This window comes from Mustela erminea, chromosome 10, assembly GCF_009829155.1.
Source record: "Mustela erminea isolate mMusErm1 chromosome 10, mMusErm1.Pri, whole genome shotgun sequence".
NCBI lineage: Eukaryota > Metazoa > Chordata > Mammalia > Carnivora > Mustelidae > Mustela > Mustela erminea.
This window is the reverse complement of record NC_045623.1, coordinates 98,724,185-98,737,898: the sequence shown is the minus strand read 5'-3', so window position 1 is coordinate 98,737,898 and position 13,714 is coordinate 98,724,185. Positions and strand designations below refer to the sequence as shown.

The following is a 13,714-nucleotide window of genomic DNA, read 5'->3' as shown; positions in this document are numbered from 1 at the left end:
GACCGTCTACCAATAAGCAGTCAGAACTGGAAAAAATGAGCCACTTCTACGGCCGAAGAGGTCAAAGGGGGGCTTGGCAGGCTGAGATGGGATCTGCCCTCTGTCTGCCTCGAGCCCAGAGCTTTGAGAGCCACGGCCGTTCACATGACTGCTTTTAGCAGCTTCTTTCCAAATTTTGTGCCTTTAGCCCACTGACTGCCCGAAGGAGCGCTGGCAGGGGAGGCCTGATGGAGGCAGGTCTCCTCCGGGGCCTCCCGCAGCCGAGCCTGCTCTCCGCTCTCTCATCTTAGGACGCCCCGTACCTAGACTTGGCCCCCTACATGCCCGACTACTACAAACCGCAGTACCTGCTAGACTTCGAAGACCGCCTCCCCAGCTCCGTGCAAGGCTCGGACAGCCTGTCCCTCAACTCCTTCAACTCCGTCACCTCCACCAACCTGGAGTGGGATGACAGCGCCATTGCCCCATCCAGTGAGGGTAAGCGCCCCGTGCCTGGGGACCCGCCTCTGCTGTGTCCCTCGTGGTGAGGACACTCACGCCTGGCTGGGTGACGTCTGTCTGGGCTTGTTGTGATCTGACCGGGGCGCTTGGAAGTTCACCGGGGCCGACCATTTCCCAGGTCTCCGTTCATTTCCTCAGCATCTCCATGGTGGGTAAAACACAGATTCTGGGGACAAAAAGCCAAAACGAGATCCTACGAATGTTAGACCCTTTTCCAGAAGGCTAGGGCCCTAGACCTGGGGCAGGGGTGGGCTGGAGGTTTTCTAAGTGACGAGGGAGTAGCTGCAAGACCAGGAAGCTCTTCCTGCCGCTGCAGGGGTGAGTGCCGCCTGCTTGGGGAGCTCGTCCTACTCTGATGCTAGGCAGAAAGAGACTGAGCAGCTCCTGGAAAGAGGAGAGAGGGCCGGCAGCGTCCGAAGAGGAGGGGAGACATGCCCCCTATTCTTAGGAGCCCATCTGGTTTCTGGGTCCCTCCTGCACTTGCTCCTCTGTTAGCATGATTGTCCCCACCAAGACTGGAAAAGGTTGTCGTCGCGTCTGTAGATCACTTTGTCGTTGGGATCCAACAGCTGATTGAACAGCCTGGTTTCTTTCAAACCTTAGGCTTCTGTGTTCGTGTATAAAACCGGCCGGTTCTCCTCCTTCATGCGTCCCCCATGGGAAAGGAGATCTCTTCGGTTACTGTACCCGGCTTCACCTCCAGGGAAGGGGACCCCAAGCACAAGTGCGGCCCCCGGGCTCCCTGGAAGTGCATTAGCGTTGAGACCTTGGCCTTCCTCTTTCTTTGTGTCTTCTTGTGCCAAGGGCTCCCGAGGGCAGTTACTTCCAGCCTTGTTAGCAAGACTTGCATTGCCTCTTGTACAAGCGGAAGGCGGCAGCTCAGTTTCCTTGACTTGGGCGTATGGGCTGCCTCCGAGAAGTCCAGGGCCGGGTCCTGAGAGGGCAGCCAGGCCGCCTGCAGGCGGAGGTGTCCCCTCGAGCCCTCCCACCTCCGATGCTGGGTTCAGAGGCAAGGCAGACGAGGGTTGGAAAAGGCTAGGTACAGGGTGCCCACATTCTTCTCAGCCAGAACCAGGTCCTGGGGTTGGATAGGGTTGCCCCCCGAGGTTGTTCCCAGCTGGCTGGAGGCTCCCGGGCCAGTGTGGGAGCTGAGAAGCATCGTAAGATTCCCGGGCTTTTAGAGAAAATGCAGGAAGTTTAACTTTTCCTCTTGTTTGCTCCCCATGTCTCCCCCCTGCCGCCCCCACCCTCCCTGTCCCTCCACTACCTGTTTCTAATCTTCAGTTTTATCCCTCGTTTTTATAGATTATGATTTTGGAGATGTGTTTCCAGCAGTGCCGTCTGTACCCAGCACAGACTGGGAAGGTGGGACAGAGTCCGCTGTTACCCTCTTCTGTTTTGCTATGTTTCCATGCCAAGCTTGCTGCATGATTCGAAATCAGCTCGTTATTTATAATAATAATGTCAATGATTATAATAAAGCCAAGTTTGGTGTTCTAATAGATGGAATTCTGCAGTAGGAGAACTTGACCTCTAGATCCAGGCAAACCCCCTTCTCCTAGTGCAGGACTCCTGCCTTTGTGCAGTGGCCGCATAGTCACCAAGTGACTGTGTTTCAGGGACACGTGGCTCACCCTTCCCAATTCCAATGCCAGTGGAAGCACCAGGATGTGCGTAGGGAACCACCGGCTCATGGGACGCTAGTGGCCTGGCCCGGCGAGCGGAGGCTTGTTCTGGAAAGTGTGGGTTGAACCTGTGGATCGCGAGCTCCTTTAGGTCAGGTGGGCTCTTGTGTCGAAGCGTCAAGAAGTAAAGGCGGAGGGCTCGGTTCCTGCGGTCCAGTCTTGGCTTCCTCTCCGGTGTGAATCGTGCAGAGAGCCTGAGGGCCCGGTGGGCAAAATGGCTCAGGCAGAGCTGAAACCTCCTACGGGGAGATTCTCTTTGAGGTTTTCGGGCAGATTTCAATAAAGTCCGTCCGCCCTCCCACCTGTCCACTAGGTGGCAGCCGTGCCTGGACATTCTCCTGCCCATGCCACCACTTCCGGGCTTCTGGAAACCCATGGGGCTCTTCCTCCTGTTCCCGTGATGACTCAAAGCACAAGGCATGTTTTGGAGAGGGTTACTGCTTCCTCCCTCAATCTGAGGCCATGACCCCCACCCCCTCATTAAAGAGCCTCCTGCCCTGTGGGCGGCTGGGCCAGGTGGGGGTGGGGGCAGGCAGCCCCGGAGGAAGGAGGTGCTGACTCCTCAGGGAGGTGACCTTTCCACTGCTCTGGAGCACCGGCCCGCTTCGTTATTAGCGCCGTGATCTCTGAGTAATGGATGGCAGCGGATCTTTTTCCAACTAATGTATGAAATAGCTTAGTTGCAGGGAAATAAGACAGGGCCTTGGGGGAAATGATGTCATCTGGCCAAGAGAGTAGCACTCAAGAGTGCCACAGGTTAGTTGAGATGAGCTCGAAATCCAGAATTCCATCGTAACCTCATTTATCCTCTGAACCTCTCTTCTTGCAGTGCACATGCTGGGCATTGATTTTTCTCCCCCTCCGATTCTAACCACTAACCCCCTCGTGACCCAGCTCCTCACTGCCCTCTGCAGTCACCGGTCGGGCAGGGCCTGACCTCCCTCTGCAGCCCTTCGGAGCTCCCGGTGGCCTGAGAACTAACAGCTCCGGTCGCACTGCTTGCTCGGGCTGGGCTGGGCTGGGCTGGGCTGGGGCTGGGGCTGGGTGCCCAGGCAACGTGAGCTTCATCCCACGGGGATCTCCTGCCTTCCTGAGTTCCCAAGCCTGTTCAGGCAGCTTCCCTGGGGAAGCTCAGTCTTCCCCCGGAGGAAAGCAGGATTTGGGGGCAGCTCCAAACTCGGGGCCCTGGGGTTGGGGCTGAGGCGGCCTTCCAAGGTCCTTGGTTCATTACAGAGCTGGCAGGTCAGCAGCCTGGATAGCCACCACGTCCCGGGGCCTGCCCACTCACTCCTCAGCCTCCTTCTGGATCTCTAGGGGCTGGAGCAAGAACAGACGGCTTCGAGGGACCCTTCTTTGAGGCAGAAGGGCAAGGTTTTCTACCTCTGAGAACTAAGGCTGTGGGGGCCCAGGACATCTGAAGGAACATCTCACGTGTTGCTGGTGTTTTTCTGGAAGGGCTGGCAATTGCCTTTGGCCCCTACCTTTGTTTTTATGTTAAAAGACACTGTACTTATAAAAAAAAAAAAAGAAAAAAAGGATGGTGTGCTGTATCAGTGGACAGTTGCCCGCTCGTTTCCAGGACCCATGAGGAAGTGGCCAGCACGTTGGGCCCTTCCAGAGGAGGCCAAGGGTAGGAACATGTTTGCCATGTCTCCCCTGGGCAGATAATGGCCCACACGATGTGTGTACACTGGCAGATGGGGCGTGAGCCTCCCGCGCCCCGTGCCATTAACCTTCACCTGACCTCTTCCCTTGGCTGGGCCTCAGTTCTCTGCTGGGCCGGCTTCCATCTGCCACCAGATAAACGCCCCATGTGCTTTCCCTGCTCCTGTTCTGGTGACCTGGGCCGGGTGGTCGGGGTAGGGGGAGCAGTCAAACCAGCCCCTCTCTGGAGAGGCAGCACCCTCCCCCTGCCCTGCCTTCTCCCCAGGGTGGAGCCAAGGCTGAGGGGGACCCAGAAGGGTCCAGAGACTTGAGTGAAATGGAGTTCCCAGCTCGCGCCTTAGAGGGGTGCCTGCTCCCGCCCCCCACTCTGGGAGTGTACCGATGTCAGGTAGAGAAGCAGCCACCGAAAGGCCTGTGAGGCAGCGGTTGGGGGCGGCCACTCAGGACCCCTCTCCTCTCGCCTTTGCATCTCCTTGTTGCTCTGGTCTGTCTGTCTTCCCACGGTGCTCTGGGCCCTTGTTCGGCCTTTCCCCCACCTCCGGACTCCCCACCCTGTCTCTCGGCCCCTGACCGTACTCTGCACCCCTCACGTTCTCTGATCCCCGTGGTCTCCCTCTGTCCTCCCTCCCTTTGTTGCTTTTATCTGCCTCTGGTGCGGGCCGGAGTGGGCACCCTTCAGAGGACTTCGGGTATCTCAGCCCTGCTGGATACCCCCCTCCCACCTCAGCTCCCTCTAACAGGAGGCCGTAAGATTAACCTGAGAGGTCCGTGGCCTGTGTCCTCTCCAGGCATCAAGGTCACCGTCCCTGACGGGCTTCCTCCTGGAGACTGTTTAACCTTGGGGCTCTTACCTCGAACTCAGCCAAATTGCTTTGAGCTCTTAGGGGTTCCCAGTGGAGTGGTGATGGCGTCCCTCCAGGTCACTCTCAGAGCACATGTCCTGTGTGCAGTTGGTTTGGGGCTTCTGCTCTTAAAACAGGGCCACCCTGATCAGATGTCCCCGGGAGGGACTCACCTGCCTCCCTCATGAGTTAAGGCATGCTTTGGGGGCCTGGGGTCGCCAGATGGTGTCTGACGGGCTGTCTCCTGTTTCCTTTTCTCCCAGATGGAGACCTCACAGACACCGTCAGCGGCCCCCGCTCCACTACTTCGGACCCGACCAGCAGCAAAGCTTCCACCAAGAGCCCCACCCAGCGCCACAACCCCTTCAGCGAGGACCCGGCAGAGACCGTGTCCTCCTCCGACACCACCCCAGTGCACACCACTTCTCAGGAGAAGGGCGAATCCCACACTCTCGACCTGCCAGACACCTGCACAGAGCTCGAAGTCATTAGGTCAGCGGGCGTTGGGGGGACATCCGGGTGTCCATCGCGTCTGCTCTCAGCATCATGTTTTCTGTCCTCGCGCACCAGGACTGCACCCCCAGGGGCAGACTGGGATCTTCCTGTAGACTAAGGGGTTCTCCAGTGGTTCTTGGAGCAAGAGGAAACAGAGGGCCTGAGCCCAGAAGGTGGTGTGGCACGGACGACAGCTGTGGCTGGGGCCACGTGCGGGCTGCGGGGACATTTGTCCAATTCATCCAGGACCAGAAAACCCCTTCACACTGGAATTCTAACAGTCCTTGGATGTCCCTGTACAGTTTCTGAGATGTGTACTGATTCTAGTTCAGCATGGCTTCTCGAAAGTGTCACCATCAGGGGGACAGGGACCTACCTAGAAGGGAAGGAGGAGGTGCAGGACAGACTGGGGAGCTCTTGGCCCAGAGCCTTCCGGGCTCCCCCACCTGCCCCGGCTCCCGCCCCTGAGACTCTCAGCGCCGAAGAAGCAGATGTGCATGTTGTACCCTCCAAGGCTTGCTGGCCTGAGGCAGGAGACGGGTCCCACCCTGTAAGCTGGTTCAAGGCCTCAGTTGCTTAAATGGCTCAGACCTGGGGTCACCCTGCCGGGCCCATCCCAGCCAACTTGTCCCCAAGGAAGTTTGAGCCCAGAAGACTCCGAGTGCGTTTCTGGTTGAATTATCCGCGGTGATACCTGATGGGACGTGAGGTCAGCTCAGGGGCCACTGGCCACATCCCAAGGGAAGGGCAGGGTTCGAGGCACCATCATCCTGACCGGCCACGGCTTGTGTTTGTTTCCAGAGCAGCTCGCGCTGCTGTGACAGCAGCTAGAATTCGTAGGCCTTGCTCAGGGGTTCCTGCCTCTGCCGGCAGCGGGGCTACCTCAGGGCCTGAGCTGCTCTTGCCCCCTGGCCTAGGGCCTCCCACCCGGCACTGCCCAGGACCACTGAAGCTCCCTCCTGTGCCCTCGGAGGTCACACACCCAGGATCACCGCCTTTGACCCAGCCTGTCTCATTCGCCAGTTCTGCGGCGCTCAGATGGTTAATCTCTCCTTGTCCCTACTGTCCCAGGGTCACCAAGAAGAAGAAAACCGGCAAGAAGAAGAAGACGAGGTCGGATGAGGAAGCCAGTCCACTTCACCCCGCCTCCACCCAGGACACCGGTGCCCGGCGGGGAGACGGCGACAGCCTGGTCAGCAGTCCAGGCCTGGGGCAGGCCTCCCCCGATGGGACCATTATGTCCCCCCAGGAGGAGGGAGAGGGGCCCGGCAGCACGGCGGAGAGCAGCGAGCTCTCGGAGCCCGGCCAGATGGGCCTGCTTATCCCCGAGATGAAGGACACCTCCATGGAGCGCTTGGGGCAGCCCCTGAGCAAGGTGATCGACCAGCTCAACGGGCAGCTGGACCCCAGCACCTGGCGCTCCCACGTCCAGTCCCCAGACCAGTCCTTTCGGACCGGCTCCCCCGGGGAAGCCCCGGAGAAGCCGCCATTTTGCGACTTTAGTGAGGGGCTTCCAGCCCCAATGGACTTCTACCGCTTTACCGTCGAGAGTCCAAGCACTCTTACGGCAGGTGGCGGCAACCATGACTCTGCAGGGCCGGGCCAACCGCTGCATGTTCCTGGTAGCCCTGCGACTGCTGGCCAAGAAGAGGGAGGAGGAGGAAGAGAGGGGCAGACGCCTGGGCCCCTAGAGGACGCCCCCCCCAGGGAGGCCCCAGAGCCGGGGACCCAGGAGCCGGACGCCAAGCTGCCCCTGGTCGGGGAGGGGCCTGAGCCGGAGCTGGAGCCTGGGACCCACGAGACTCTGTGCCAGCTCAAGCGAGACCAGCCCAGCCCGTGTCTGAGCAGCGCGGAGGACTCCGGGGTGGATGAGGGGCAGGGGAGCCCCTCCGACATGAGCCACTCGGCAGAGTTCAGGTGCGCAGGGCTCTCCGTGCCGCTGGCCTGAGGGACGCTCCCACCCTCGAAAGCCGAGGACGGGGGTGTCTGTCCTCCAAAGTGTAGCTCCCGGGAGGCCTAGCCTGGGCTGGGAGGCGGGATGGGGTGTAGGACCCCACACAGTCTGGCTCCCGGGCAGAGCCAGCGCCACGACAGCCACGCTCCCTCTGCATGCCTGTGTGTCACTGTGTGTCACTGTGTGTCGTGTCACCTCCCGCCCCTGCCCCTGCCCTCGCCTGACACCCTTGCGCCTGTCGCTCTCACAGAGTGGACAACAATCACTTGCTTCTGCTGATGATCCACGTGTTTCGAGAAAACGAGGAGCAGCTCTTCAAGGTCAGTCCCGGGAACTCCAGGGCGAGTGGGACAGCGCAGGCCCGGAGTGGGGCAGCAGGTGGGAGCTGGGGAGGCCTGACCCTCCTCTGTCGCGGCCCCGCAGATGATCCGGATGAGCACGGGGCACATGGAGGGCAACCTGCAGCTGCTCTACGTGCTGCTCACGGACTGCTACGTCTACCTGCTGCGGAAAGGTGCCTGCCGCCCCTGGGCCCAGCCGAGGCTGAGCAGGAGGCCCGCCGGCCGCCCTCTCCCAGTGCCCCCACCCCCGGTGCGGTGGCCAGAACCCTGCCCGGCTGTGCCACCAGCCACCTCCGCGGCCCCGTGAGACCCGAACACCCCACATCACTCTCCTCCGTGTCGGATGGCAGGGCAAGGACAGCGCCACTCTCAGAGAGAGACGGGGTCTTAGAAGGTGGGGCAGCAGGGGGAAAGAGACCCCTGTGGGTCACAGGCCTTGGGGTCTCCTCTCTCAGGGGCCGCGGAAAAGCCATACCTGGTGGAAGAGGCCGTTTCGTACAACGAACTTGACTATGTGTCGGTGAGTGCGGGCTCGGCGGTGGGCATACACCGTGGAACAGGGCTCCTCGGCCACCCGCCGGCGGAGCTGCAGAGTGAGGCCTGTCCCCGCCGGGCCTCACCGTCAGGCGTCAGCTTCTCTCAGAGCAGCTTGTGCCTGTGGTGCTGGGGAGGAGAACCGAGTGGAGGACGGCCCTTCATCCCTCACATTTCTGACTGTCCCTCCCCGACTCGTGCCAGGGTCCCCGGCCTCTGGGGCTTTACCCTGTGGCGCCTTCGGTGTGTGCTTCCTCCCCCGCTACCCAGCCCTTAGCCCGGCCACGGCTGCCTCTTCCTCCAGGCAGCCGCCAAGCCCGGTGTGCATGTGAAGGTCTCGTTTCTGGCAGGTGGGCCTGGACCAGCAGACCGTGAAGCTCGTGTGCACCAACCGCAGGAAGCAGTTCCTGCTGGACACGGCCGACGTGGCCCTGGCCGAGTGAGTGACACGCCCCCGACCCCTGCCATCTCCCTGTGTACATAGGCCTGGAGAGCGGCCTGGGGGTGGCGGGGGAGCAGCAGGACACACAGACGTGGCAGACAGATGTGTTCCCTCTGGAACCTGCAGGGGTGTGCAAGCACCCTGAGCGACATGTGTCGTCTGCTCGGGCAGACCTGAGACCTGAGGTGGCCACCAGAGAGGAAGGGGGCTGGCGTGAGTTACTGACAGGAAAGAAACACGAGCCCCACCACTGGGCCACAGGTCTGGGCCGGGCCTGAGCCACGGGGTGCCTATAGAAATGACTCGTAATAACCGGGCGTCATTATATGGACTCGGGTCCCACCTGCACTGCCAGCAGACCACAGACCCCCCGGGCCACTGAGAGCGGTTTGGCCTTCCCCAGGTCCCTGTCAGATGACAGTGGACTGCTGCGCGTCACTGCCGCCACCCCCCCCCCCGCTGCCCTGCGCTCCGGTGCCAGCCAACTCCCTCCCCAAAGTTTCTGGGAACCCTCCAGGCCAGGATCCTGTCTGGTTGAGGGGTGGGCCCCCCGCCCCGGGCCTCTGACAGCAAACCCCACTCCCTGTGTAGGTTCTTCTTGGCGTCTTTAAAGTCTGCCATGATCAAAGGCTGCCGGGAACCACCTTACCCCAGTGTCCTGACTGATGCCACCATGGAGAAGCTGGCACTGGCCAAATTTGTGGCCCAGGAGTCTAAGTGTGAGGTGAGTGCCAGGAGCAGAGGGGAGGGGTCGTCCCTGAGTCCCCGAGAGGCCCCCTCTGGTGTCAGGATGAGGTCAGGTGCTGCAAATAGAGGTCTTTAGCCTTTCTCTGTCCCCCACCGGGGAGGGGCTCTCCTACCCCTGGGTCCTGTCCCCCACCCTGCTGGGGGTGTGCCCTTGCTTCCTCAGTGGCCTTTCCTGGTGCTAGGCCGTCGGTGAGCCGGGCCCAGGCCTCACTGCTCTGTCTGCTGCCCCTCCCAGGCCACTGCCGTCACTGTGCGCTTCTATGGGCTTGTCCACTGGGAGGACCCCATGGACGAGTCCCTGGGTCCCATCCCCTGCCACTGCTCACCCCCCGAGGGCGTCATCACCAAAGAAGGCATGCTGCATTACAAGGCGGGCACCTCCTACTTGGGCAAAGAGCACTGGAAGACATGCTTCGTGGTACTCAGGTGGGCACACCTGCAGCACGGGCCTCGGGCTCAGCCTGGAGCTTGTGGGACCGGCCGCTGAGGAGAGAAGCCTGAGGGGACCTCCTTCACCCCCACGAGGGTTTTAGAGCCCACCTGCCTTGGGATATTAGAGCTTCTGTGTAAAGGCTGCCATCTTCGGGGCCCAAGGAATCCTGGGGCATCAGGTGTAGATGTGGGCTGGGCTGCTGCCTCTCACTGTCCCGGGCTGCAGAGGGGGTAGTGTGCCCTCCTGTGCCTCTGGTTCCTTCTTCACCCTCCGTTTCAGTCCCCAGCTTGCAGGGTGTCTCTGGGATTTGGGCTCCACTTGGCTCTCAGTTCCAGGGCCAGGCCTCACCCCTGCTCTTTTGTGCCCCTGCAGCAATGGAATCCTCTACCAGTACCCCGACCGCACTGATGTCACCCCCCTGCTCTCGGTGAACATGGGGTGAGTGCCTTGGCGATGCTGGGCTGGGCAGGTGTGGGGCCTCCTGTCGCCCCCCCACCCCGCCCCAGGGTGAGGACTCTGGCTAAGCCTGTGGCCCAATACTCCTGTCCTCCCTGGCTTGAGCTGATACCCGCTCCTGTCCATCAGTTCAGCCCACCCCCCTCAGCCGCACCCCATCTGGCAGCCCTGACCGGTAGCCGGGGGTCTGCTGATCTCTGAGGGGCTACAGGATCCTGAGCCAGGGGAGGAAGGGTGGTTTCCTCTCAGGGAGGGAAGGATCTGGTCAGGCAGAGGAAAGGGTCACTCCCCCTGGAAAGTTCCCGACCTCATGGAAGACGGACGCACACATGCTTGGAGACAGCCTGGGGCCCCAAGAGGGAGTGTGAGTGCATGTGCCCCGATAAAGGGAGGGCCAGAGCCTGGAGCCCATCCTCCCCCTTCTCCTGGCCAGGCCACAATAGCTAGGAGGGTCCTGGTGATTCTGGAAGCAGAAGTTATTCCACAGAAAGGGGTGGGCCTGGCCAGCAGCTACCAGCCTCTCCTGAGAGTGCGGGGGTCTGCACCACCGGCCCAGGTTCCCCCGCCTCTGGGACGCGGGGGCCGGCGTGCCGTGTCCGCACACCCTGAGCCGCCCCCGCCTCCTTGCTCCCCTTTCACCCCTCCTCGTCTGGCCCAGGGGGGAGCAGTGCGGTGGCTGTCGGAGAGCCAACACCACGGATCGGCCCCACGCCTTCCAGGTCATCCTCGCCGACCGGCCGTGCCTGGAGCTGAGCGCTGACAGCGAGGCCGACATGGCCGACTGGATGCAGCATCTCTGCCAGGCCGTGTCCAAAGGGGTGAGCGACCCCGCCTACACTGTCCCCCGGCCTCCCGACCCCCTGCGGCATCCCCAGGGCCCTGGCCCAAACCCTCACGCTCAGGGAGCAGCTCCTGGGAACCAAGATGGGGACATCCAGCGAACAACGCAGGAACGGACCCTAGAGCTCAGGACACCCCCACCTCCTCCCCTGTCCCCACCTGTGCTTCCGAGGTGGGCAGAGCCTTCTGACCCCTGGACAGAGGGGCTGAAGGGCTGGCCGGGCCGGAGTGTGGTGTCCTGGTGCCAGCCAGCCCGGAAGAGCTCCAGCTTGCCTCTGCCCATGCCCTTCAGGTCATCCCCCAGGGGGTGACTCCCAGCCCCTGCATCCCCTGCTGCCTAGTGATCGCCGCCGACCGCCTCTTCACGTGCCACGAGGACTGCCAGACCAGCTTCTTCCGCTCCCTGGGCACAGCCAAGCTGGCCGACGTCAGTGCTGTTGCTACGGAACCGGGCAAGGAGTACTGTGTCTTGGTGAGCTGGGTGGATGGGGGAGGGGTGAGGGCGGGGGTCTGGGGGGCAGGCCCTGCAGAAGGGACGCTGCCTCTGCTTACCTGGGGACCTGCTCGCCCCAGGAGTTTTCCCAGGACAGCCAGCAGGCCCTCCCACCCTGGGTCATCTACTTGAGCTGCACATCTGAACTGGACCGATTCCTGTCTGCACTGAGCTCTGGGTGGAAAACCATCTACCAGGTACCTAGCTGCCCAGGGCCCCGAGGAGGGAGTGGAGGCTCTCCCTGGGGAGGGGAGCCCCGCACAGTACAGAGGCAGGAATTGGGCCTGGGGACAGCACCATACCCATAGCTCTGGGACAGACTCCGGCCCCTGTGACCCTGAGGCCACAGCTCATAGTTGAACTTGGGAAACGCTGCTGCTGACCTTGTTCCCACAGTGCAGGGGGACCCGGGGTTCCCACAGCTGCCCGAGAAAGCAGGGTCCCGGACCAAAGCCCTCAGATTACCCCGGAACCCCCACAGGTGGACCTCCCCCACAAGGCCATCCAGGAAGCCTCCAACAAGAAGTTCGAGGACGCCCTGAGCCTCATCCACAGCGCCTGGCAGCGGAGCGACAGCCTGTGCCGGGGCAGAGCCTCCCGGGACCCCTGGTGCTGAGGCGGAGCCAGTCGGCATCCCGGGGCCAGGAAGGGCCTGCTAGCAGCACCCGCTGTCCCCTCGTGTGGCTCGGGGCCAGGGTTGCCCCTGTGTTCCATGGCCCACTCCCGCCCTGGGGAACAGAAGCACTGACGGGGGCTCGAGCCAGGGTCTCTGCCCTCGCAGGGATACAGAACGGGTCCTCCACGCTCTCGGGCTTCCCGCCCGGCCGGCGGTGACTGGAGAGCGCTGGGGCGGAGGGTCTGAGCCCTATGGGCTCTGCATACGCGCGCGGCATGTACGGATGCGTCTGCCTCTCCAGGATGGCGATGAGAGTCAGGCCGACTCTGCGGGGAGCAGAAGGACTGAGAGGGCAGGACTCCCCTCTTCCCCTCCTGGGTCAGGGGTCCCAGCCAAGGCCGGACCATCCTCGTTCACTTTTGAACACTCAGCTGGCCGCGCAGGGAAGCCGGACGCTGGGGACGCCATGCATGCTCCCTCACTAACACCGCCCCAGCCGCGCTGCTGTCTTCCAGGGAGGGCACCCGGCTGGGGGCTGGGGTGGGGGGCTGGGCAGCCGCTCCCTGGCTGCCCGGAGGCCCTGTGTGTCCAAGGCACCCACTCTCCCCAGACTGCAGTGCCAGGAGGACCCAGGAGTCAGGCTGTCTCCTCCTGCCGGGAGCAAAGGAGATGGGGGAGGGCTCGGAGTGGGGCAGAGCCCCCCAGTCTGGCATCCCGGCGAGTGCCTCCTGACTGTCCCCTGCTTGGCTGGAGCCAGACCCCCTGGGGGAAGGGGTCAGATGGTCTGGGTTTGGGTTTTGTTTTTTTTTTTTTTTTAAATAAAATAGACACGTTATATTGCCAGGACTTGTCACTGGCCCTTTGTGACCGGGCTGGGGGTGGGAGATATCTGCACCCCCCGCCCCCACCGGCTGCCTCTCCCCTCCCCGACTAAAGCCGCTCGGCCATTCATTCCTGATTTTCTTCCGTCAGCTGCTGTGTGCTGACGCTGGGCGCCCGCTCACCCACTGCCCCGGTGCTGCTCTCTGGAACTCAGGCCCTGAGGGGTTCTTGGCCTGACTTTTGCTCTCTTATTTCCTGCAGTGCCCAGGGGAGGGGAGGACACTCCTCTAGTCCCAGAGCCTGTCTCCACGGCCAGCCTCCCCAGCTCTGGGAGCGAGGGCCGGGATAAAGCCAAGAGTCCAAGCTGCCCCCAGACGGCTTGTTGAGCTACTGCCCTGGGGGCTGACCAGAGGGTGCTGCCAAGCTTAACAGGTGCAGGCAGGGGAGGGGAGGGGAGCCTGAGGCACTTGAGCACCTGGCAATGCCCACCCCCCCCCCGGGCCCTCACACCTGGGACAAAAGGAGGGGGTGCTGGGAAGGGTGGGCATGGAGGCTGTGGAGCATGGCGGCTTCGGTGATGCGGGGTGTCCATGGCAGAAGGGATGCCCTGGGGACAGAGACCAGGGTGGTGCTGGCTCCCAGGGGTGTGAGGTCCCTTCTGACACAGAGCCATTTCCACACCAGGGCCTCTCCTCCAGACACCTACGGCCCAGAAGGGGCTCCCACCAGAAGGGGGGCAGGACTGGGGGGCAAGTCCGCATGGGGTGATGACCAAAGCCTCGGGCCACTCTTTGAGACACACGGCTCAACGGCCCTGGAGTCGTCTGAGGCTGGGATGGGAGAAAGGA

General features: G+C 62.2%; 1 protein-coding gene across 3 annotated transcripts in view; it reads left to right on the top strand.

Annotated features, from left to right (window-relative positions):
- PLEKHM2 (pleckstrin homology and RUN domain containing M2) overlaps positions 1 to 12,059 on the top strand; it is a 36,893-nt gene extending 24,834 nt beyond the window's left edge. The window contains exons 6-20 of one of the 3 annotated variants that reach the window (XM_032360636.1): positions 291 to 477; positions 1,807 to 1,866; positions 4,957 to 5,185; positions 6,260 to 7,105; positions 7,393 to 7,462; positions 7,566 to 7,656; positions 7,939 to 8,003; positions 8,368 to 8,456; positions 9,051 to 9,183; positions 9,442 to 9,632; positions 10,012 to 10,077; positions 10,754 to 10,913; positions 11,228 to 11,407; positions 11,509 to 11,625; positions 11,910 to 12,059. In XM_032360636.1, the coding sequence (XP_032216527.1) occupies positions 291 to 477; positions 1,807 to 1,866; positions 4,957 to 5,185; positions 6,260 to 7,105; positions 7,393 to 7,462; positions 7,566 to 7,656; positions 7,939 to 8,003; positions 8,368 to 8,456; positions 9,051 to 9,183; positions 9,442 to 9,632; positions 10,012 to 10,077; positions 10,754 to 10,913; positions 11,228 to 11,407; positions 11,509 to 11,625; positions 11,910 to 12,044 (2,619 nt within the window). In that variant the 3' untranslated portion in view covers positions 12,045 to 12,059. Of the gene's footprint in view, positions 1 to 290; positions 478 to 1,806; positions 1,867 to 3,640; positions 3,817 to 4,956; positions 5,186 to 6,259; positions 7,106 to 7,392; positions 7,463 to 7,565; positions 7,657 to 7,938; positions 8,004 to 8,367; positions 8,457 to 9,050; positions 9,184 to 9,441; positions 9,633 to 10,011; positions 10,078 to 10,753; positions 10,914 to 11,227; positions 11,408 to 11,508; positions 11,626 to 11,909 lie in introns of those variants that run through there. The other 2 variants (XM_032360638.1, XM_032360639.1) reach the window with 2 other exon arrangements.
- Positions 12,060 to 13,714: the final 1,655 nt, after the last annotated feature.